Genomic DNA, 25,734 nt, shown 5'->3' with positions numbered 1-25,734 from the left:
GGTGTCTGATGCGAAAACGGTTGTCAAGTTATGTTATGCTAAACTAAGTCTTAGATCTATTATTACTCTGACTTAGCTTGTCGAGGTTCTGAATTCGCTACAAAAAAAATAAAAAAATAAATCCAATATTCATGAATCACCCACAGTCACAAAAATCAATAATATGGGGAAAACTGTCCATCTTAAACCTGCTATGCCAGGTTGGCTCTTGTCCACCGCATGACGACTGCTTCCAGCTAGGAACGAGAGCCAAGAGCTAATTATGACTCTATTGACAACGGAGCTGAGGTTCTCATTGATTGGTGTTGAGGCTAAGAAACACGAACCCATGAGTTATGGGGAGGATTTGATTTGAGTAAGAACTCAAGATGAGACATCCATCAACCTGATTTGCATAAGTAACACATTTCACTTTGCAAACGAATATGAGTGAATATTTTGATAATCAAATCTGTTTGTGTTTAGTGATGATCAGTGAGAAATCCTGTATGAGAACTCTGGATTTCCGTGATGGAGGAATGTCGTCTGGTCAACATTTGATGATATTTTGATTTCAAATTCGCTTAATTAAGGTACAATGAAACATTTTATACACTTTTTAATGCAACCACTGATAACCTGTTTGAAAACTAAGCTTTAAAATACAACAAGGTGGAATTGCTTGGATTGATGCATAGAAAAATGCAAGACGTCCACTTTGTTCAGAAGATAAGCCAGGACCATTTTAAATCTCATACCATCTGTACTGTACTCCTTCACTGTATGCAAAATGAGATTAATTTACAAAAAAACAGCAAGTGCATGAAATGCTGCAACAGCAATGAAAACCCACTGCGTCTTCAACTGGAATATAGTCAAGTTTTTAAAAAAGTGTGGTTTGAGGTACGTAAACATGTTTTAACATCCTGTAAAAGAGATCCTGTTTAACTATCAGATATACTAGACATTTACAATAAAAATCCTTCTGAAACTAAAAAGTTTTATATCAGTATAAAACAACTAACATCAAAAAATGGACTGACTCCAATGTGCCAACATACAGGGAATGGATATGATTTATTATGAAATAAACTGCCTTTCCACTTCAAAATTTTAGGATTTCACCAGAACATGGGTCCCAACAGCAGAATATATAATCTCATTGTGTAATTGACTTTACTTTTAATAGGAATGCAGGTAGACGTTAGGAGTCGGAGGAGAGCCGGAGAAAAACAATTGTTGGGGGCAGAATCGACGGGGTGACAGATGAAGGGGTTATTGAAAGGGGTCAAAGGGGAAAAGGAGGGGGATGAATTTATTGGTCTGGACAAAGATACATTAGATGTTTGGACTAATTTTAATTGACTGATGTTAAATGATAGTTATATACCTATAATATTAGATTTACTATAAGAGATAATGATGGGGTGGATGATGTGGGCTCTGAAGGTCAGGGTCAGGATTAGGATTTTATGGTTTTACCAGCTTTTGATAGCTCGGGTTGGACGGTTTGGAGACAAAGCAAGAGAGGCAAGATTGAGATGGCTTGAACATGTGTGGAGGAGAGATGCTGGGTATATTGGGAGAAGGATGCTGAATATGGAGCTGCCAGGGAAGAGGAAAAGAAGAAGGCCAAAGAGGAGGTTTATGGATGTGGTGAGAGAGGACATGCGGGTGGCTGGTGTGACAGAGGAAGATGCAGAGGAAAGGAAGAGATGGAAATAGATGATCCACTGTGGTGACCCCTAACGGAAGCAGCCAAAAGTAGTGGTAGTAGCAGTAGATAGCTATGGTGGCTCCTGGAGCCCTGGCACATCAACTTCTGTCTTGTCTTTACAGACTTTTTATGATGTCAGCTAGGTGTGCCATTTACAGCTTGAGTTACTGTTGGAATAAGGGTAAGACCTAGGTCGACCTCTGATAGGTGTGTACTGTACACTGTGAAGGAGCATGGATCAGATTGCTGCCGGGGTTGGGCCTGTGTTCTGTGTAAAGGCTGGCAATGGATTATGGCACATGAGACAGAAGGACACAAACCAGGATGTCATTTAGCATTGACCATAACCTAACCACGCCTGCATGGCAATCTTTAGAACATGTGCATCTCCTCACAAGGAACGGTTTCTGACATATACTTCCCTAATCTGGCAATGCCAACCTGTCCCGTGAACATACGGGAATCGTCCTGTACCTAAATGGAAAGGAAGAAACGTGTTGGCCCACCGTATTCCACTCATACCGGATGCATTTTATCACAGACAAATTCTCTGAGATGGAAGGAAACCCTCCTCCTTCTCCCCTACTCAGCCGGTCTGTGATGCAACGTCCCACTACCACAGAGAATGCACCTCTCTCTCTCGTCCGAGAGTGACAGTATTTCGACGGATGTTATAGCACATTTTTGTTGCGACGCACCTCCGATCGGAAGGATACTTTCGCTTCGATGTTTAATGGCACTGACAACATGCTGACACGTTGCCGCCATGTCGTTTTAAAGTCCAACTTTATGTGCAGGCCTGCAGCACCATTGGAAAGTAAATGTGCCGCACAAGATCGCAAGAGACACATCCGATAACCCCCCCCCGTCACCCCACCCCCCCGGATAGTCACTCACAGAGGAAGTGGAGAAGCAGCTCCGTCTGGGGCCGTGCCTCTCCTCTCACCGGATCATCGCATTTGCCCCGCACACGGAAGACTGCTGACTGACTACAAAACAAAAAAATAAAACAGATCACGGATACAGTTTTTTTCGACACTACTCCGACCCGGTATGCTGGGATAAAGGACACTAAGAAGTTGGACGTGGCGACATGGCTTTGGTACGAATGTTGACCAAAGTCCCGGCGAGACTTGTGGGAAGTGCTGCACCCCTTCCCGCCGCTCTCCGGACAGCTCGCACGGTAAACGAACGCAAGTTATATCCTCTCTCCTATTCTCTCTCCTGTCAAGTTGTCGCATGGCGAATTCACAGCGCCTTGGCACACAGCGTCGGCGCCGATCGTGCGGGATCCGATTTCCTTGTTGATGTAGTGTTGTGATTAAACACATTACTGTAGATGCCTTCCCTATGCAACATAGCTATGCTTCAACAACTGTTTGCGTGTTCCCAATTTCCCCAAATTTGAACAGAAAAAGGGAACTATGCCCCCCCCCAACTTAATTACATGCAGCCCATTCGCTACTATAAACAGCGTGAATATGAGTCATTCAAAATGGCCTCTGTTATGGTACAAAATGCTAAAACTGAAAGTGTGTGATGGGATGCGTGACAACCCAGCCAATGTTGTGTTTTCGTGAAAGACTGATCAGGTCCATAGAAAACAGCCACTGTATGCAAACTCTCCAGAAATGCTAAGTATGAAACGTCATATTGCTGCTGGTGTGCGTTTTTTTTCTTCTGTGTCCTCTTTTCGTGATGGAATTTTTATGATAGTCAAAACCTCAAATTGTGAGTTTATAACATCCCAGGAAGAAATGAGTACAGCAGTATTTAAGTGTGCCATGACCTAGGTCTACCTCCATAGAGCTGTTAAGTGTTGTCTGGTGTTTGGGAGTGATTGAACGTACACCTGGATAATTTTTTTTTAAAAGTCTAGATTCAGATTTCTGACCATGCAATTTGCTGCAGCCTACTGTACTTTTCATTTATATTATCCAATCACCTCTGTGAATTATGGTACCATGCTGTAGCTGCTATGCAGACTAACATAGCATTTAACAGAGAGGTCAATGCTTATGAATGATCTGTATACTTGGTAACAACAGCCAGCTGATGATGGTGGTGGGATACTTTCTCAGGGCATGAAGCAAGGAAAGCCCCCTTAGACAGGCATAATAGTGTACTGAATTAGATGCAATTGTGTTGGGGACTAGTGTCAGCTATCTTGTCAGAGAGAACAGAATTTCCTGAGGCTCATCTGTCAATGCATTCTGGTGCCTGTCAGTTACCGTTTGCAACAGTGCATGCTATAGTGACCCAATTACTACCTGCACAGAGCATTGGGATGGATGAATACAGCTGTGATTGCAGTGCAGCTGGGAAATGTTGCACAAAGCAACAGGACACTTCAGAATGGTGTCATCTGGGGTTTTAATCAACCAGCAATTATCATTCATTTGAAACCGCCGTAAAAAGTTGTGGTCAGTCACTGATGCCATGTTTTGTCTCTGCGGGGAAAACAAGGAACCGGGTTAGACAACTAAAAGCATCGCAGAGTGCATGTTAAGTCTGCTATAAAACTGAAGAACCTTGCTGTTGTGTACATTTAAGGAGTCCCTCACAGTCTCTCTACACACTCAGGGTTTAAATGGATTTGATATCTACAAACAGATTGCTTAAAATTTCAAGCTAAACCAACAGACTAACTGCCGTATTGTATTTAAAAAAAACAGCCTCCTTACTTCTTGTGTGCACAAAGCATGGGCTGTTTTCTCATTATCCAGCAATGCGTAACATAGGGTTACTGCATGCTTAATGACCAATGTGGAACCCACAGGCTATGAATAATGAGTAGGCACCCTCAGAACAAACCTGGTGTCACTAATACACCTTTAGCTAACAGGGAGTCCATAAAATTACCTTAAGCAATCATTTCTTTTTTGCTACGCCACATGATCTCCATTTATTATGATGATTTTGTGCTACGTTGCGTTTGCCCACAACTCTGGATAAAATTTGAGGAGAGGGTCATTGAATGGTGTCAAAGTAGAATTTTTTAGGCACCCTTCTTTATGGGCAAAAAACTTACAAAATCTTGCACTCCTAAGCGGAGGGCAGTGTTTCATCTTAAACTCCTGGAATCTGACTCATTCCCCTGTTTCTTAAATGGGCCGTGACACTAATACACAATATAAGCTAGCCAAGTGGAAGACAGCGTTAGCTGGACTTCATAATGCTAATGTAGCCTGGGGAGCATCACGTAGGCTACACAGAATTTTTGCATTATTCTGGGCTATAAATATCTGATATCATTTTCTTATGTAATATTTTGCTACGCCTTACGATTATATTCATTATTGTGAGCCTTTGATTTTTCCTTTATTAATCATTGTCTACAAAATGTAAAAACAAAAAAACAAAAAAAACAAAAATAATGAGAAATGCAAATCACATATTCTCAGCGATTTCTCCAAGTGATTTCTTAAACTGTTCAGTTGGTCCGACTAATAGTCAAATAAAATCCATATATATTTATCTCATAATGATATGAATCGGAGAAAGACAAGCAAATATTAGCATTTGTGAAGCTGAACCCAGCGACTGTTGGTGTTTTTACTTGATAAATGACTAAAATAATTGACTGTTGGGTGACTAGTTGATTAATTGACTGGTTGTTTCAGGACTAATATGCTGAGTGAGTCTAAATAGGCTATCATTTGTAATTTTGGAGGATTCATAAATGTTATTTCAAAGGTCATAATGTGCTGCTCCATGCATTTCCTCAGCATACCCGGCCCTAACAGCCAACCTGTTTCATAGATGATCAACACGTAAATACTTTTCCTCTAAACCTTGAGAAAATGTCTGTTTAGGTGAGGGTCACTTTGTTAACATGTGAAATAGGACTGATGCCATTATTCACACTGCCAAGTCCATCTGCTGTCAGACTTCCTGTCAGCACTCGCCCCATTGGTAAAGCTAGAGAAGGCTCTGTGACCATGCTGTCTGTCTTTTCACTATCTGACAACCTAATTAAGTAGCGTATGTTTCAGCCTTGGGGACTAACCATGTCAGGAATAGGCCTCTGCTGGTCTAGATGAGCGCAACATCCACAGAAATAGAAAGTGGAATGAGTTCCAAGAAGGAGAAGGTGGAAAGAGCCTCCAGAAGAGCTTTTAGTGTTGTGTTTCACTTGGTATCAAGGTGATGAGGGGCGATAGACCGCCATTGCCCTTCATCGCCTTGAGAAAACGTTCTCCAGCTGCCCTCCAGCCGATGGCAACATTGTAGCTGGTTATGCTCCTTTTGTGTATCTGGTCTCAGTGCAAAAAAAAGAATAAAAAAATCTGCAAGCTAACAATGTTTGCCTTAGTGTCGCCCCTTAGAAGCTGTTAAATTCTTAGAGCAGGTTTGGCTTAGGCATCTAATAGAGTCACGGGCTTTTAATTCCAGTTAAGATGAGTGCAGTTGAAAAAAAACCACCTAATAATGCTGCGCATCTGCTAAACTTTTTATAATTTAGTCATTTTCATTTTCAACATTGCCTGAATTTGCATTGTAGACTGTCTTTTGATAAATTGACAATATCTTGGGCATGGTTGTCAGTAATTACAATTTTTTCACCTCTCAAATTAAAACTCGAGCCATACCAGATTTATTACTATGACAGCCTTTGGCCACACAGCTATAATTTTGACACGAAGTCTAAAGCTGTTGGCAAAGCGATGTACACGCTTGGCATAACTAGGATGAGCTGAGAGGAAATTTTAATGTGTTAACAGCCCTGAAGACATGTTTGGATTATTCATGACGTGGTATTCTGGTAATATCTTCTTTTCCAAGTTTGTGTTTAGGGATTGTATGAATCTCTATCTACAGCATCATAGTTATCAAATCTGCTCAACAAAGAGGAACACGGCGTCCGGGTAGCGTAGCGATCTATTCCGTTGCGTACCAACATGGGGATCACCGGTTTGAATCCCCCATGTTACTTCTGGTTTGGTCAGGCGTCCCTACAGACACAATTGGCCGTGTCTGCGGGTGGAAAGCCGGATGTGAGTATGTGTCCTGGGGCGCCTGTTTGGGGGGGGGGGGGGGGGGCTGGAGGGAATAGTGTGATCCTCCCACGCACTATGTCCCCCTGGCGAAACTCTTCACTGTCAGGCGAATCAGGATCAGGAATCAGGAAACATTTAGTGTCATTTCTTTCATGTACTTGCGTACACAAAAGAAATTAAATTCCTTTTCCCTCAGCCCACAGTGTGACACAGAAGACAAAAACACACATCCCAAATTTCCCAAAAAAAAACACCACCAAAAACATACAAAAACAGAGAGAACAAAGCAAAAAAAAAAACACAAACCGTTAACAACACAGTCCACTCAGTGCAACACAACCAAAAATTCCACTGTCCAGAGAATGAACTCCAGCCAGGATGATTGTTGGAACTGCCAGTCTGCATGGGCTAGCACTTAGCTTAGCCTGCCTTGCTTCCGCATCCTGTCAACTGCCCTCGGTGTTTCCTCCTTGGGCGTAGCTCCAGCAGACCTGTGGCCCCTGGGCCCACCGGACGCAGCAGACCAGGGGCCTCATGTATCAATCGTTACTATGGGCAAATTTGTGCGTACCCAACCATGGAATTTTTTAACCCTCAAGATTGTGTGACAATCAACAGCAAAGCATGATGGTTATTTGTAATTCCTTCCTCCTAACATCTATTGTATACCTCTTGCAACAAGTAATCGCCCAGGCCTGCAAAGACATCAGTGTCAGCCAATCGGTGTCTACATTCAGGGGTTACCCAGGTTCTATACTGGTCTCTGAGACAAACTTCAGGGCTAAAAAAATCCCATGGGTGTGTACGCACAAACTTGCCCATAGTAACGATTGATACATGAGGCCCCAGGCTCCCCCAGCCAATCCAACGCCAGCTCTCCCAGCCAGACACCTTCAACACACCTCCCCGCACTCCACATGACGACACTAAAACACAGTCAATGCTAGGCGAGGCCACCGCCAGACCGCCCTTAGTGTTATCAGAACTGCTAGTCTGCATGGGCTAGCAGTTAGCTTAGCCTGCCCTGCTTCCGCGTCCTGTTAAACCATCCTTGGTGTTACCTTGGTGTGGAAAAGAAGCGGCTGGTGACTCCACGTGTATCTGAGGAGGCATGTGGTAGTCTGCAGCCCTCCCCAGATCGGCACAGGCGGTTGAGCAGCGACCGGGATGGCTCGGTAGAGTGGGGTAATTGTACAATTGGGCAGAAAAACAGGGGGAAAAAAACGAAAACAAAACAAAGAGGAACACATTCACATCATCGTGAAAGTGGAGTTATTTTTTTGTAAATTTACTATTTCAAAGCATCAAGCACCGTGGGGGATGGAGGGCGTTGTCTTTTGCATATGACGAATAGATAGTTGGATCCCAACTTTGGGGAAAAAGTGTGCCGCACAACTCATTATAACATAACCGTTAGTTGTAGAACTCCAACAAATTACACTTCGAGTTGAATCCTAAACCTTAGTAATTATTTTTGTTTGGATCAATATTTACTAATTTACCCAGCTAAAATTACCTTTAATAGGTTCATGTGGTTTCTTACTTAACAATGCTCTGATAAAACAGGCAGTCAAAGTTTGTGCCTCTGGTTTAATGACTTGGCATTTTGATGATGATGCATTGTGCAACTATAGTTGACTAATCACTAATTCACAAAAGCATATTTTATTAGACATTTTTAATGGAGATTTTAATGTAATTGAGATTTGGGATTCTATATGGTCCTTGTTTTGTTTTGCTAGGTATAAGAACAGACTCCATGTTCTTGGTTCCCTCATGAGCCCAGGCCATGTAACAGAGGACCATCCATACTCCCCATGCCATTTAGATTTACAATTTAAGTAGCTGCCAGGAACTTAGAGGTCCTACTTGTCAGACCTGTTTGGCTAAATTAACTTCTCTTGTCTTCCTAAGTGTTATGTTCTGGCCTCCATTTAATCATTTGCATATAGCTTTCCTCTCCCAACATACCTCAACATTAAATGGATAACAAAAGATGAATGCCTCAGTACTGATCTTGGTCATTTTGGCAGCAGGCCAGTAATTTTGTCTCTGTTCTTGGCATCCCTTGTTTTTCATCCTGCCCCTTGCACGGTTTATCACACATTCCCCTGCTGCCTTTCCTTATGCCGGCTCAGCATGACAAGTCATCCTGCAATGGTCAACGATTAGCATATGCGCGCGTGTGTTTGATGGGATATTTTTCACCACACATAATGTGTGTGGAAAATCGTATCCACGCGAAACAGGGAGCCATTCCTTTGCTTGGTGAATATTAAACCCTTGATCTGGGTGGAGGCAAAAACCATAGGGTGTTTAGACGGGGTAGTGAAGAGCCATAGCTCAGTTGTGACAGGATACATAATGGAGTGCCTTGCTGGGAAACCACAAGGGAAATGAAGCTCCCTGTCACTGTGATACCCCTGACCAGCGGATGAGCAGGAAGCCCTGGGCTGCCCTGACACGTAGGAGGGAGATGGCAGCTTGTCATCAATCTGCCCTCTTTTTTTCTTCTGTTGTGTTCTCTCCCTCAAGACTCCGCCTTGATCAAGCTAGAGTGAAATTAAAATTGTGAGGTTGGAAAAGACACTTTATTTTGTCATTTTACAGGTTACAATGAAATGTGTTCTCTGCATTTAATGCATCCTATTGTATAGGAGCAGTGGGCAGCTGAAGCACCTGGGGACCAACTCCAGTTCTTCTTTCCATTGCCTTGGTCAGGGGCTCAGACCGGAGTATTAACCCTAACATGCATGTCTTTTTGATGGTGAGAGGAAACCCACGCAGGCAAGGGGAGAACATGCAAACTCTACATAGAAAGGGCCTGGGACAGCCTGGGGTTCGAACCCAGGACTTTCTTGCTGTGAGACAACAGTGCTCAGACAGTGTATGAATATATTTAACTTGTCCTCAGATGAAGCTCTGAGAAATAAGCAACATGATGAAAAGCAGATGTGCAATCTCCTCCAGCTCAATATTGTTCCTCAAAATGTGTAACTGTCAAATAATTGTAAGAGTACAGTTGCCCAACCTTGCACTCCCAACGAGGACTTTTTCCTCTCACAGTTGGTCGGTATTCAAACGGGTATAGTTTGCGTTAAGAACATGTCAAACCCACCTGTGTCCAAATGAAAGGCATCTTATAATGTTGTATAATCACGTAGACTAAACTTGAGTGATATAAGTGGTTTTTGCTGATGAGGATGAAGTTACTAGCCTGGTTTTTGGATAAAGTACTTCTTGTTTTTAATCAGTGAGTGAAATCCATTAGTTCTGGCAGTGCTTGGACATTTTCCTGTGTACTGGCATTGGCTCAGTCTCTTCCATCTCTTAACTTTGGCTTTATATTATGACACTTTATTCCTGATCAATTGGCTGCCCTGACTGTTTCAGAAACAGAAAAATCTGGATCAAAATGTCTTTATGCATGCTCAATAATCCAGGTAAGGAAATCGCAGAAAGTTGAATCAGTTCATCTGGAAACGTTCATCGAGAGAAATAAACAACTCTCTCAATAAACGTCATGTCCAGATGTCCAGACTAGCTTCGTCTAGTCAGAAAGGCACGAACTGAGGAAGCCTCTTGGATGAGAGGCGAAACGTCTTCACGGATATATACCAAGTCCAGTTGCACTTGATTCAACTCCTTTGGATGTCCAGAGGAACTGATTCAACTTTCTGTGAGAAAAAGCTGGATTTATTTTTATGTTTCACCTGAAAACTCAGCTACAGAACTCATCCTTTCCATATGGTTTGTTCTTAGTATAGATATTGTAAGATATTGTATATCTTTTTTTGCAAAAATATGTGATTGTTTTTTAGTCCTCACTTGTGTGTGTGTGGGTGTGTGTGTGTGTGTGTGGGGGGGGGGGGGGTCAAAGCTTTTCTCCCAAAAGTGACTGGTTAACAAATTGATACTTTGTCAACTCTTTCTACCATGTAAGAATTTTAGATGCATTTCCCCTCACAGCTTTCAACAGACATCGTTTCAAAATACAGGAAATTCTTGACCCATGGTACATCAATTTTTCAGGGATGCTTCACTGTATGATTATGAACATTTGTCTCCACTCTGCTGTGATGTATCTGTATAAATAATTGGTCTTGTGCTGAACACTCACGGATTTGTCTAATAGGGGTTGCTAGGCCTTTTTTTTCTTTCAAATTTCTCAAAGTCCCGTTTTCCTTATTTACCATTGCTATGTCTAATGAACTTTCAGTTATAACTTCAGTGTTATATCAACACAGTACATTAAAGCTTGTCAAAGGCTCAGTTATTAAGTTGAAAGTCTGGTCTAGAGATGGCACTTCTGAAGGTCGGATTTGGAGGAAAGAGTAAAAAGTGCATTGCCTTCCAGTCATGAAGGATAAAGTGAATCTGTTTAACAGTCTCCCCAAAAACATGTTTTCACAATTTACCTTTCTTTTAGCTGTATTTTTTTTAATTAATCTAGTGGGTAATTTAGCGGGGTATTGAGCAATGTCAGCTGTCGGGGGGAAATAGAAATGATTGCTAAGTGCTGATTGGACAGATCACTGTGTCAATCAATACTTTCTAATCATCGATTGGCACTTTGGGGGATATAAATAAACAACATGTTTCAGAGTGAAATGCAAACCACAACATATTTAGCAACCTAACTAGGCCGCATGTTTAACAGAGCTTTGATCATTGTTATTGTGTATTTTTTTTTATTTTTAAAGGAAAACTCTGGCATTTTTGTTTTTTTACCTAAGCCTTATTTTCCCGTCGGTAGAAGTCAAACCGGGCGATGGGCAGCAAAATCTTTTGAATTGAACCAGAATTGAGCAGGCTAATGTCAGCTGACTGCTGCACACCAAACTACAATATAATCCTCTGGGATAAATGTGCTTGCCAAATAATGACCACTAAAAGAGCTCTTTTTTGGCAGTAACAGGCAGGAGTCTAAAGCGCCTTAGCCATATGCTATGTCAGTCCATTTCTAACTAACGGAGCTGAAGTCTTGTTTTGTAATCCTGTGAGGACCACGGTGTTGCAGGAAGACCACAATGGAAGTGTGAGAGAGTTTGAGAGAAGTGCAAAAAAGCAAATGCAAATAGGTCTATCACTGCGCTGACTGACTGTTAATACTGGGACTGTCTTTTCATAATGGAAGATGTTTTCTGACACTTCTCAAAACATTTTGAGCCTGTTCATGCCACACACAAAAAAAAGCTTTTAGTGGCGGTTATTTGGCAACTGCATGAGACTACATTGCAGCTTGGTGCGCAGCAGTCGCATGATGCTAACTTGCTCAGAACTGAATAAATTTAAGATACTTCTACCCATTGCTCGGCTTGACACATAACAATCGGAATATAAGGGTTTGTTTAAAAAATACCAGAGTTTTCCTTTAAGAATTTTTTTTAGTGAAATGCTTCCTACCATTAAGGACAGAAAGGCACTGATGTATGTGAATGTGGCACACTATGCCATTATCACTGATGTGTGAAAAACAGTAGACCCGACATCTACTCTTCCACAGTGCCCCATGGCTTTGTTAGCTGTCTCATTCAATGGAAACATACTGCTCCCTTGCTCCTCTTCAATGTGGTATTGATTTTATGGGTTCCCAGCTGGAGGGCAAAGAGTTGGGGGTTCGAAGAGATTGCTAGGTCCTTAGACAACAGCGTGACAAAGACATATTCACAAGGGACCTCGCTAAAGAATCATTTTTTGAACGATTGCAATAGCGAAGAGTCACCTCCACAGTCAGGCACCGTTTTAACAAAGCAAAGGTGACAGATGCTTGGTACATGTCATGGAGGTTAATGTTCTGAACAAACTTATCTTTAGACTCCAGCTGGAATTTTACCACAAGTACATTTGATGTCAAGCAAAGCTATGAAAAACTGATAGGATTAATCCCAAAGGAGTGAAATATATAGAAAGCTGCTTGTCAGCAGTATGTGTATTCACTACAAATGCACTGTTTACAGAACTGTGTACCATTACACACTGACTATGGTAGTGAAAATGCAATTGTGCAATTGCATTTATTACCACTGTACATCCATAAATCACACCAAGTGAAATTTACTTTTCAGTACAAGTACTCCCTGCAAAGAGTCAAGAGCCAACAAATTTGGCAGTCAAACTGCTAATGGAAGCTTACAATTCTCTGGCAATATTTGCTCTCCGCTCCCTGTCAACACTTATACGTTATGAGATGTAGTATTGAGCGTAATGAAAAAAATAAAATATTGGTTAATAAGTTATCTTTCTCTCTTTCTTCCTTTCCCATTTTCTCCATCTCAATTGCTGCCATTCCCTCTTGTTGTTTTCCCCTTCCTCTTAGATTGATAACAGGTGGCTCCTGCGGGGACGTCATCAAGCCCTCTTTTACAGTACACCACTACCCCCTAGTGGTAAGTCACTATTACAACAACCACAACACAATGATGCCCGCAGACAAGTCACCCAAAAACAGGAGTGTTAAAACAAGGGTGGTCTTCAGTTGAAAAAACGTAAATAGAATGTGATCCTGTAAAAACTTTTTACAATTACATATTCATCAATATCTTGGCTATGAGTTCATGGTTAGCTATAATACCAGCCTTCACGCATACAAGAATTAATTCTTTAGAGGAAAAAAAAAAGCAACAAGACATCATCCCATCACCTATGCCTTATGTACATTTAAAGTGACAGAATGCCCTTTAAGATTTCCAGGCTACAAGCTAATAAAACACCATGTTATTTACTTTCTATATGTTTTAGGTTTGACCATTGGAGGATATTTCAGACACTCAAGTTCAAGCATTAAGTTCCCAGAGATAGAGTACCAATTAAGGCTATCTGGCCCCTTTTCATGGCTTTCATAAAAACACTTGAGTTCTGCTACTGTTTGTGCCTTCATTTTCAAATGTACCATGTTCATAATATGCACATATGAGATCTGCCAACAGAACCATAAGTGCATTTTCTAAAACCAGGCGTACCCTGGTTGTGTCTAAGATGTGTTGCTGCAGTACAGACATGGCCGACTGGTGCTGGAGGTCCCCCTGCCATCCAGGAGTGAGAGGTGCCTGTTCTTCCTCAGGCCCATGCTGATGACTGTGGGAGACCTCATCGTCGACTTTGAGAGAGAGGATCCTGGAGTCACTGCCTATGTGACTTCAAAGGGTAGACATGCATAGCACTGAATAACATATCAAAGTTTGTCAAATCCGTTTTTTTTTTAAAAATACTTTGAGTTTTAAACGAGGAACAGCACAACTCACAGAACAGTGCACAGTAACCCCCACCCCAGACTGCTATACAGCACATCCAGCAAAAACACACAAATAATTGAGAAAGATTAAATAACAATTTAAAAACAAAGTCACAAAATTAAACCTAAATAGATGTCAAACATCTTAATTAACCATATGAAATTAAGTAAAATATTGTTTCCAGTCCACTATATGTATATCTGAGTTTAGGGTGACCAGTCATCAGAAGCCGTATCATGTTGCGTGTCCCATAATTATGGGACACACACAACATAACTGTTTTGAGATGGGTCTTCCACTCAGAAAAGTGCTTACCCCTTAGAAGTAAGTTCTTCAGGTCTGCAGGTGAATAATCCAGAAAAGGTAACCAAACCTTCAGAAACAGCTCATCTTTTCCTTTTAAGACAACCTGTAATATTTCATGGGGCAGGGTATTCAGTCTTTCTGTACCAGAGGGTAACACTTGGCAGGAAGTCTTTGATCCACTAGTGCAAGACGCACTTTCGAGCAATTAAAAGGAGCATCTCAAGACGTTTGTAGTGTGATGCAGGGAGATGCAATTCCCTGGAAGGAGGGCCCAAGAGGAAAACATCAGGGTCTTTTTTAAATTTTTATTTTAGGTATCCCACTAATTACCTTGGAAATACATGCCCAGAAACTAAAAATTAATGTACACTCCCAGAAGCAATGGAAATATGTCCCCTTATCCGAATGGCACTTAATGCATAGAGGAGAAAGGGAACGATTTATTTTGTGCAAGGTAACGGGGGTGATATGCAGCCTGAGGAATCTTGTACTGAGTCTCCCTCAGTCTTTTCTGGAAAAATCCTGATGAGGGATTGAGAAAAATGTATATTCGTTATCTAAGGGGTGCAGAGTGTGAATTACCCAATGACAATCGGGGGGGGGGGGGGGGTCAGCTTTTTAGGGAACCCAGTACAGCACAAGTGCGTGCATCAGTGAACTTAAGTCTTACTATGCTTACAGGATCTTGCCGTAATATCTGCAGTATGAATCAAATCTATTACAGCAGCTCATGGGCCAGGTACCACACAACAACTTTTGTAGTCACGGGTCACCAACAAAGTATTCTAGAGCAAACTGCCAGGAACTCAGACCCCCCCACACACACACACACACACAACAGCAGATCATCAGTTCTGCTCAAACACAGATCCAATCAACATGCCGAAGAGGTAGGCAGATGTGTTACTACCGTACATATTAGTTTAGCACAGTAGGGTATGATCGTTGTGTATCCCATCAGTTTCTGAAAGTACTATTTGCCTAAATATCTGGTGTGATTGCATACATCTTTAAGTGCAGTCTCCTTTGTAACTCACCTCTTTGCTACTAGGTCCTACCTGCTCACTGTCCTCCTCCTGCCTGCTGACTGTCATTCTGACCTCCCTCTGCTTCCTTAATACAACAGCACATAAATGTAAAACTCACCATCACCCACACTATCCTACTCAGTATTAAGCCTGCATGACAACAGCAGAAAATACAGGCTGCATTATCATCTCTAAGTCCTAATTCTTACAAGTTTCAACTTACTCTTTTTTTTAGCACCAAAAAGTGCTGAATAGCTGCTCTCTTCTTGCTCATGTTGACTCTCTGAATGTACTCTAATCTGAGTTCATCACACATTTGAAGTAATACAATTATTCAGCCCTCAGGACACATGGATTTTAATATTGTTCAGTTACCCAACCATGTAAAACTCCAGCATTCCTGAGTGAAAACAAAGGCGTGCCTATTATAAATGCAAGGCAAGGGCAAGGCTAGTCTATTTGTATAGCACCTTATCATCGCAGAGGTCATTCAAAGTGCTTTACAGGCAAAAGAGAAGAAAAAAATAAATAAAAGTACAGACAAATTTTATAAAAATACAGACAAGTTTAAATCTGAGTTAGTAAAATAAATAAAAGTGGCATAAAACTGATTAATTAAAAGTAACAACAATCGGGCTTGAAGAAAATGTTGATAGGTGGCACTAGTAAGGTCCAACTTAACAGACAACTTTAGTTTGTGGTGAGAAAATGACTGACACCATTCCTCCACCCCTGGCTACCCAGTTAGAAGACTTTGTTGTCAAAACCCATTGGTGAATAAATAAGGGACCTATTAATCTTCACATTTAAGTTTCTTGGATGACAACTAGGGTTTCTCTTGTGCGGGAAGTCATGTTGCGCCTTCCTTCTCAGAACTTTGTATTATGAGGAGATGACCGACCTTGAATTGTCATATTTTGAATTATTGACAATGAAACATTGAATCGATGTCTTTTCCTGTCACCTGATTTTTACCGTATATATCTCAGAGGATTTGTTATATTTTGCTTTATGTTAATGCACTTTTATAAATTCCATGTGATTTTCTTTTTATTACAAATTGGTTCACAAAGGTAACGTTTCCTTATGAGATATAAAAGTTGATTAATGAAATAAAATAGTGAAATAATAATTTCTCTCCAAAATACTGATTTACTTTTTTTCCTCTCTGAACAGATGGGGAGCGTGTAGCCAACACTACCCTGATAGACACTCTGTTGGACAAAGACTTCAACCTCAACATCAATGATGTTGTGCATAATGTCCACTGTCCTGAAAAAGGTACAAACATCTCCCAATCACTCTGTACTGTGGATATTCACATTTTGTATGCTTCTCATTCTACGTTTTGATAAAATTAATAATGATTATTATTAATACATAATATATACATTCTAAAATCATTTGAAACATATTATTAAAATATTGTTATGATATCATACAATATATAAAAATTATGTAATTAAACCCTCTTCTTTGCAGTTGCCCTAGCCGGTCACCTCCTCTACTCTCCATTCACCTTATACCTATCCCCCTCCGCACAAATTTCTTGTCCTCCTTCACTGTAGTATCTGTTTCGAGCGAGCATGCCATGTGCCCAGAGGACATGAAGCACATCGTGCATCTGCTCCACACGGCCCTGCACCTGCCAGACTACCAACTTCTGAAAGAAAGGCAGCTGCTGGAGAGACTGGACAGCCTCAAGCAAGAGCTCTCACCTCTGGAGAAGGTGGCACATTCATCTTCCTGTCTGTATGGTGTATAAGCACTGAGAGAACTCACACAATGTCTATCTATCTATTTATCTATCTAAAGCTGAAATCTGCAACTTTTCTTCCTTAATAAAGAATTATTTTATCCATCTGCACCATGAAGTCAGGTTACATAATACTAACTGACATCCTTACCATTGTTGGAGATACTATCCAGTCTCCATGTACGGTTGAAATCTTTTCACTGGGTAGGACAAACACGGGTACAGAGGCAAAACGCATAAGTGTTGGAAACAACTCCATCAGGAACAAAGATTGAAATGTGGTGCCAGTGCAGCGATGCCTCTGTTGGACAAACGGTCAATATTACTGTAGAACAATGTTATGATATATTTTGATGTATTTTGTAATACATTAGACTCCATTTGTCAGCTTTGGTCCGAGGATCCCGTTTTTACAAGGGTGTGGAGAGTATTTTTATTGGTGAGCTGAGGGCACATGAGCGACAGTGGCTGCTACACCTTGTTTTTAGTCTGAGACAATCACTTGCAGCAGGTCTATCACTCTCTCTACTAAATCAAATTTTTTTCACTGTAACATTTGATTCTCTGTCCAGCAGACTCACCACATTGTCATCATGTTTCAAATGGGGCTAAAATACTGGGGGGGGGGGGGTCGCAGATTGAAGCTTTGTTGGTGTGGACAAAGCTGAGAGCTTAACTTTACCAGATGAGTTTGTTGGCTGGCCTCCTCCTCCGTCTTGACTCTAACTTGACCCTCTCGTTGTTACTGGGCAGATGAAGGCCCAGCTGTTCCACAAGGCAGAGTTCCGGACCTCCAGGGCTCTGTGGACTGGTATGGCCCTGCTGTCTGTGCAGGGTGGAGCTCTGGCCTGGCTCACCTGGTGGGTGTACTCCTGGGACGTCATGGAGCCCGTCACCTACTTCATCACCTACGGCACTAGTATTGGAATCTTTGCCTACTACATCCTCACCAAGCAGGTGACAGGCTTCATACCGTCATGAAAAACCTGCAAAGGTCCAAATGAATTAGAAAATAACAACTTCTGGCCCTTGGAAAAGTTATGGGAAATTATGAATTTGTAAAAGTTTTTGTTAAAGTCATGGGAATCTGACTAAAGCAGCATCAACTCTGGGATAGGTTGATCCATTGTGGTGGGGTTTTAAGGTTTCCGTTGTGTGTGCATGCAGTAGTTTGTCTCATTGCGTTTAATATGTGCCTCCACTGGCTAGCTTTTGTAGTCTGGGCAAGTGCACTTTCAACAATCAGTAGCTTCAAATGGACAAATGACAAAATATGGAAATGTCATTGAAAACCATTGGTCAAAAAGTGTATGAACTCTGAGGTGAGAGTGAGGGACTGTCGCTATTTATTTCACTTCTACTCATTTCAGTTGTAGTTACTGATTGTAGTTGAGACAGTATTGATAAAACACTGTATTAATATATAAACACATGTGAATGTATGTCTTCCCACAGGATTACGTTTACCCAGATGCTAAAGACAGACAGTTTCTACGATATTTCTATAAGGATGCCAAGAAAAAGAGCTTCAACATAGAACAATACAATGGACTAAAGGGAGAACTGGCACAGGTGTGTTAATGTCACGATTTATTGAACCTGTCACCCACCAAAAATGTCCAATAGCCAGTTGCTACTGACGATAACCAGTCAACAGTAGTAGCAAGCACATTTCACAGATTGTAATTATGCAACATTATGGCATAAGATATTGTTCACAAAGACACCCAATATTTAAACCCCAGCCATACGCAAGCTGTTCTACAAAACAAGAAGGAATTGGCTCTGTAAAACCATCACTTAATAAACAAAAAAACAAAAAAAATCATTAAAATCATTTTCAGAGTTTTAAGCAGTGCATCGTCCGTAATGCTTTTAAACCTAAATCCCACTGTATTGTCTTTTTCTAAGGTGGAGGAGGACCTGAGACGCCTTAGGAATCCAACGCAACTTCAACTGCCGCTTGAACAGATCCAGCCAAAGCTATGAATAAGCCGGAGCAATGAAGATCCCTCTCTACCATACACACGCACTTCCATTTTATTTAGATAAACGGTGCCTTTTTATTATAAACCCATACCATGAAATGTTTTGTTAATCTTAAACAATCTTTATTCTGATACTATCCACCTCCTTTTTGAAAAATAAAAATATTGAAGGATATTGAAATAAACAACTTGAAAGCAATTCAAGAGCAAATGCCTTATTGTCCGTTTTGCATCAATTTTAGAACCCCCCCCCCCACTTTATTAATCCCCGTAGGGCAATTCTTTCTCTGCATTTAACCCATCCTAGCTGTGTAGCTAGGAGCAGTGGGCAGCCAGCCGCCATGCAGCACCTGAGGACCAACTCCAGTTCTTCTTTCCATTACCTTGGTCAAGGGCACAGACAGGAGTATAAACCCTAACATGCATGTCTTTTTGATGGTGGGGGAAACCGGAGCACCCGGAGAAACCCCACCGCAAACTCGGGGAGAACATGCAAACTCCACACAGAGGACGACCTGGGAATTACCCCCAAGGTTGGACAACCCCGGGGTTCGAACCCAGGACCTTCTTGCTGTGAGGCGACAGCGCTAACCACTGGTCCACTGTGTTGCTTTTTTTCCCCTTCTTACTTTATTAATCCCCGTGGGGCAATTCTGTGTACCCTCTTGAGGTTACAAGTGACTAGCAAGCGGTTTGTTTGTTTTTTGTTTTTATGTTAAATGTATACAGTAAGACAAAAATCAAACAAAGAGGAACCTTGTTCAACAGTTTATTGCAGCTCAGTGCAGAATGTTTCAGTGATCAGATTTCAGTTTCAGATTCAAGTCCAGGTGTTTCTGTACCTGGTTAGATTTGTCAGATATTTTCTCTTTATGCAAATACAAAAATCACAAAATTGTCACTTAAGAGTTCTGATCACCGTTAGTGCAAATCCCACAAACCCAAAACATTTGGATGCTTCAAACACACAGAATAACAAGTTTTTTTAATAGGTATTTAAAAATTTTGTCAGTGTAATTTTGGCTGACGTATGGTCCCCATTTTGTGCTACTGCACTAAAGCAATAGATTTGTCGTTTTCTTAATTGGCAGCTTTGCTTACAAATAACTGCTCTCTTGTACCGTGTTACCAATGCAATGGTATAAAGCTATTGAAATCATGAAAGGAGTCACCATTTATCACAAAATGTTTTATGGACAGTATAGATCCTGAGTTGAAGATGACAGGATGGAAAATGTTCTATGCAAATTCCGTGTACAAAAATGCACAAAAGAGGTACTCGGTAGAGGGTAAAAACAGCTCCTAAAATGTCACATAATTTAGCTAAGCACAGTAGAATGACAACAGGATACATTACAATGTATTGCTGGTAAAAAAATTTTCTTGATTCATGGCTCACGTAGCACGACCGATTGTGTTTTGGTGTAAATCTCTGAAAAAGACACACCCATCTCCTCCCTGAGGTACTCCCCCTACTGCAGTTGTTTGCTCCTGCTCGAGGTGCAAAAGTGCATAGTTAAAAATGTGTTACTGTGAACTCCATCACAGGACAGAACACAAAACATGGATTCCCTTTTTCTTTCGCTTAAAACGCTTAAAAAATACAAAAAAAAAACATGCTTGAGCGGGGTCATAAAATTATGTTGGGATGAATATAATTTATTCAACAGTGTGGATTATTATTTAAGGAAACAGTGATGGGGATGAGGCACTTACGTAAATTAGAAAAAAAATAACTTCAAAATTTTCATTGCTATTTTTCAATTATTATATCTCACCTGCAAATCTCTCTGCTACCTGCTCTACTGATTTCCTTAATCCTGAAGAGGTTATAACCAGAAAATCTTGATGTTTTGAGGCTTCTGCGTAAGTACTTCAGAATGCAGTTAATAGTTATCCTGTGTCTTGAAAAGAGGTACCGACATGCGGGAGTGTGAAATATGGCATGCTGCACTTTGTCCACACCAACAAAATTGTAAATGCTTCAACATCCAATTACACTGCTAAATATGTATACGTGTGTAATGTGAATCCAATATTCAGATAACAAAAAATGTTCAGTTGAGGACCAGTGAAAACCTGCAAGAATGTTTTTGAAATTATGCCAAGAAGTTAAGGGACCCCCTCCCAAACATGCAACGTGAAACAGGGCTTATTTAATTCATAAACGGGATCAAACTTGCTTTTTTGGTCGGAAGTACAGTTTCTTGGTGAGCATCGATGCAAAACAAGGAACTTGTTTCTTTCCAATGGAGCTCCGATCATTTGAATTCCCAACGCTTCTCATCGACACTTTCCGGTTCACGAGTGTAAGCAACTCTGTGAACTCCAGGGAATCACCAAACTTCCGAAGGACCTCACAAAGATCCTGGATATACCAGGACCCATTGATGGTCTCGCGGTGGGAGTAGTAACCTTAATACACAGGACAGTAATAGGAAGAATTATTGATGAAAAATGAAATGTGCCATTTTAACTGTAATGAATGTAATCAAAACGATTTCATGACAATACTTATCTCACTATGATTCCTTAGAGCATCAAATACAGATAGCTAACTAGGCGATGCATATGCTACCACTTTAAAGAAATTCTCACCTTCGGCCACAGAGTAGCACATAATGAAGTCTGCCCCAGCGGGGAGGGTGTAGACAACCCCAGCATCTACCACCACCTCATTAGTTTTTGCCTCACTGTCCACAACATCCATGGGGGTCACCGCCTCATCATGCTTGTCCCCACGGCATGCCTATTGATGGACACAACCATGGCCACCATGTTCAGTATGATTCAAAGACAAAATGATATAAAAAACAGCAGTTTTGTCATCATGAGAGGGGAGCAGAAAGTCTTTTGGCACATATTTCAAAATTAAACAGTGATGTATTGCAAGAATGAGTAAGCCCTCATTTCAGCCTGTCTCCATCCACTCACATTTTGAAAAAGGATTAAAAAAAAGTGGTGGTGTAGATGAAGAGGAAAGTGATGGTGGTGTAGGTTAGACTGAGGGTGGCAGTGCTATGCAGTGCAACACCACATCCCAACTTCTCACAAGTCTACCCAGAGAGCTTAACTGGATAACGTCAGCTTGTCTCCATCCTACTCGTCTCATATTTAATTAGTCTAACATGCTGGACCTGACACATGTCACCTATGTCACATGGGTCCGTATTTTTGATGTCCCCATATTAAGCAGATGAATCAGAGAGGGTTGATCGTAATGTGTGTTTTTCCTCAGATATTAGGGAAAAAGTAGCATAGATTATCTCCCTCAAAAGTGGCCGTCTGATGCATCTCTTTTTTGTTGAATTTAACATGACAGCAATCACTTCTACCATCTTGGGCCCATACCGACGTGTTTTCAGCTCAGATAATAATAATAATAATTTTTATTTGTATAACACTTTTCATTGTTAGAGACAATCGCAAAGTGCTTCACAATGGAGTAAAACAATAAAACAAAATGTAATGAAGGAAATAGGGAAGTTTTTCTACCATAATTTGAGTCATATAACTGTCATTTATAACATTTAACTGTGTATACCTGTAGTACAAAGATCTTCGGCTTTCCCACAAGGCTCCGGCACTTGTCTCCTTTGAAGAGGGCCGTGATATCCTGGATGCTGATCTTCCCGTCGTAGGCATAAACACGGTCATTTTCTCCATGGCTCAGGAAGACACACACAAAGCAATCTGCATCTGCATGGTCAGCCTCTGCCGCTAATGGGATATGAAGTACAACATAACATTACTCACAGCTGAATGCACAAAGGTGAACAGGGGTACGGTGCAGCGGGACATGGGACAGGTTTGGTTTACATCATGCTTAACGAGACACTAAAGGATTAGACTGGGAAAAAAGGCATCTGATTTAGAACAAAAGCCAAATACATTTTCGGTTTAACATGGCTGTGTTACAGATGTTAAAACGCTGACGTTAAGTGGGACTCATTTGTGTGACAATAATGTTAATCTGATGTTTTAGCTGCATACCTTCCCTGATCTTATTTAAAACTTCCTCCTGTCTCAGGTTGTCATGGGCGTGCACCTCAAAGTTCAACTCTTTAAATCTAAAGAAAGAAGCAAAATACTTTTAGAGGTTAAACTTGCAAAACATCTTCAAACAGAGAGTGACTGGACCAGTCTAAACATGTTCTTAAGCATACAGCTATGAAACAAGCCAGCATTGTTTATCTTGTCCAACAAAAGCACCTTCTTTCCAGGTTGAAGCGGTCCGCGTTGGTCCCATGCCGATCATTCATTCCCAGGCGCCAAAAGAAGCGCTCTTGATTAAAGATGAGCGCTAGGCCTCGCCGTTTATTGTCCATTTTATATTCCTCAACGGGATCCAAAGAAAAACTGCTATTTCCAGGAAACGGAAGAAAGTAACAAACACAGACACACAAAGTATAGTTGGTGAAGTAGGGCAGTAAAAGGAAACATAATTTCTGACTAACAACCTAGAAGAACCTGTTAAATGTCCATGAACAGTCAGTGGTTAGATGAGTATCTTGAAATTGGTGCAAACCTTTGGATGATGGCATCAGGCTCTGTGAGGTTTGCAGCATGTTCTACAGAATACAAGACAGGAGACAGGCTCAATTGACATCTCTCTCTCTCTCTCTCTCTCTCTCTCTCTCTCTCTCTCTCTCTCTCTCTCTCTCTCTCTCTCTCTCTCTCTCTCTCTCATACGCACACACCAAAAATAAAACATGGAATACCAAGAAAACAGAATAAGTTTTCTCCCTTATTTTTACTTTACTGCTTTTGTTATGACAATACTAAACAAATCTATCTGCAATGGCCAGTAATTGTACAGGGGTCCGATTTAGCTTTTAGGGTCTTTGTAAAGCAGTTGCCACTGCAGATGTGTAAACTGATCCATCTCTGACGTGGAGCCAATCAACCACTGTTCCATTTGCACAGCCTTCAATAGGAGGATGACAGGCAAGTGGAACAACTTGTTTAAGCAACGAGTTAAAAGTAACAATCCTACCACTGCCTGTGGACATCTGACATTTCCAATTGCTAAGTGAGAGTTATGCAATGACTCGTTTACTGACATGCTCATGAACAAGTCTCTTCAGGGTTTTCTGTGTGTATTCCTCTCTTGAACTTTGCCTGGCACAGATGGCAGCAAACCTCTCGATCAAGATAAACACTCAATCATTACACTTCAATGGTACTTTCGATATGCCCGCCACAGGTGTTTCGTTTTTCGTCTCAGCGTAAATCTAAACTAATAAATAACGTATCTTTTGGAAAAACAAAACAATACCACCAACAACTAACTACTGACATTAACTACAAACGGAATCACTCACCTGCCCGGTCCGTTGTTATATTACCGCCTTTGGCAGCGCTGTCTGGCAATATGTAAGAAAGAACAGCACTAAAAAAGGTTGGCCAAGTAACAAACTTCACAATGCTGTGCAGGCGACAACACACAAACAGACAAGCTGTACTTGTAATTTTGTGAGCGGATGGGTGTAGAAATAACACCTAGGTGTGTTAACGACAACGTTAAAGGCTGCAAGGAACCTAGAAATCGACTTATAAAGACGCGGTTACACATTGGAGAACAAATATCCACTCACTTTGGTGGGGAAAGTCCAACAAACAAGTAAAACGAAATAATGAAAAGCAAGCCATGTATGAGTAGGCTTCATTGGAAAATTAAAAAAAATCTAAGCTATATATGAAATTGTTACCTTTACAGACTTCCTTTCCTGCATTAGACATATTTGTGGAGTGGACTACCCTTGTTCCAATTGTCACTGGCAAATAATGAATCTGCTTTGTCAAGCCGACGCTGACGACCAAAAAACGACACCGCCTCCACGATCTCATTGGCTGTGCTTCAAAAAATGTCAAATGCAATTGGTCCCTAGGTTCAGGCCAATGGTGAGGGACTTCCGCATTTGACGCAACGCAACAGCAGCTCAAACTCAACAAAAAGTAGCGAGCGAGCGAGCGAGCGAGAGAGGGGCCCGGGAGGTGACGTCGAAGTAGTTTTTATAAAGCGCGCATGCGTTTTATAACTCACAAGCACGCTTAAGTCGCACGCACGCTTTAGTAAATCGCATGCGTTTTATAACGCGCACACGCCTTTATAGAAAGTTATGTCCATGTCACCTCCTGGGTTCTGAGCGAGAGAGAGAGAGCGAGAATTAAAATTCAAAAAAGAGCAATCAAATTCTGGAAACATCTAACATTCAGCGATCCACACTCTTTCCATTTTAAAGCCTTGCAATACCAAGAGTTGAGCAAAGATAAAAACTCTCCTACCAACCTGGTCTGCAGCCATCGTGTTCCACTAACACATACCAACACTTTAGAGGCACAGGACCAGGTCCAAACTACACAACATATTCAGCTTCAACAAACTCCCTCAAACCTAAAAGACAATTATTATGAATATTGCCAATCTAAAACAAAATCCCAAAGCAAGATGCAATGCTGTTTGGCCCTAGACAGAGAGTGCACATTAGCAGACTACCTCATTCAAATAAAAGAAACACATTTGAGAAACATACTGACGAAATACAGACTCAGTGAGAGTCGCCTAGCAACAGAGACAGGCAGAGGCCAAAAGACGAACGTTTCTGTCAACAGTGTGAAGACAATGTTGTCGAGACAGAGCTGCACTTTTTAGCTGAATGCAAGAAATTCCGGGAAATCCGCCATTACTACTTTCAGAAATTTGAGGAGAGACGCCCTAAATT

At 41.2% G+C, this 25,734-nt stretch overlaps 2 protein-coding genes across 3 annotated transcripts; one reads left to right on the top strand and one right to left on the bottom strand.

The window, feature by feature from the left end:
• Window positions 1-2,619: 2,619 nt before the first annotated feature.
• LOC130113094 (calcium uniporter regulatory subunit MCUb, mitochondrial-like) lies at window positions 2,620-19,226 on the top strand. The gene is made up of 8 exons (XM_056280608.1): window positions 2,620-2,879; window positions 13,016-13,085; window positions 13,675-13,842; window positions 16,442-16,546; window positions 16,834-16,994; window positions 17,775-17,978; window positions 18,477-18,593; window positions 18,933-19,226. The coding sequence occupies exons 1-8, from the start codon at window positions 2,790-2,792 to the stop codon at window positions 19,008-19,010; spliced, it is 993 nt and encodes a 330-aa protein (XP_056136583.1). The 5' UTR covers window positions 2,620-2,789; the 3' UTR covers window positions 19,011-19,226.
• A 544-nt stretch (window positions 19,227-19,770) lies between these two features.
• LOC130112716 (caspase-6-like) lies at window positions 19,771-24,814 on the bottom strand. 2 transcript variants are annotated; one of them, XM_056280189.1, is made up of 8 exons: window positions 24,721-24,814; window positions 24,334-24,375; window positions 23,538-23,580; window positions 23,222-23,371; window positions 23,003-23,079; window positions 22,554-22,729; window positions 21,608-21,758; window positions 19,771-21,424 (listed from the first exon to the last, which is right to left on the bottom strand). In XM_056280189.1, the coding sequence occupies exons 1-8, from the start codon at window positions 24,749-24,751 to the stop codon at window positions 21,183-21,185; spliced, it is 912 nt and encodes a 303-aa protein (XP_056136164.1). In that variant the 5' UTR covers window positions 24,752-24,814; the 3' UTR covers window positions 19,771-21,182. The 2 variants fall into 2 exon arrangements, with proteins under 2 accessions (XP_056136164.1, XP_056136165.1); XM_056280190.1 differs by having other exon boundaries at window positions 23,222-23,368.
• Window positions 24,815-25,734: the final 920 nt, after the last annotated feature.

This window comes from Lampris incognitus, chromosome 5, assembly GCF_029633865.1.
Source record: "Lampris incognitus isolate fLamInc1 chromosome 5, fLamInc1.hap2, whole genome shotgun sequence".
NCBI lineage: Eukaryota > Metazoa > Chordata > Actinopteri > Lampriformes > Lampridae > Lampris > Lampris incognitus.
This window is presented reverse-complemented; position numbering and strand designations above follow the sequence as displayed.

Coding starts and splice junctions, on each gene's coding strand:
- LOC130113094 (XM_056280608.1), top strand. CDS start 2,790: ATGGCTTTGGTACGAATGTTGACCAAAGTCCCGGCGAGACTTGTGGGA. Junction 13,086..13,674: donor TACACCACTACCCCCTAGTG/GTAAGTCACTAT, acceptor GTTGTGTCTAAG/ATGTGTTGCTGCAGTACAGA. Junction 16,995..17,774: donor AGCTCTCACCTCTGGAGAAG/GTGGCACATTCA, acceptor GTTACTGGGCAG/ATGAAGGCCCAGCTGTTCCA.
- LOC130112716 (XM_056280189.1), bottom strand. CDS start 24,751: ATGTCTAATGCAGGAAAGGAAGTCTGTAAAG. Junction 22,730..23,002: donor TTTAAATAAGATCAGGGAAG/GTATGCAGCTAA, acceptor ATATCCCATTAG/CGGCAGAGGCTGACCATGCA. Junction 21,425..21,607: donor GTGCTACTCTGTGGCCGAAG/GTGAGAATTTCT, acceptor CTGTGTATTAAG/GTTACTACTCCCACCGCGAG.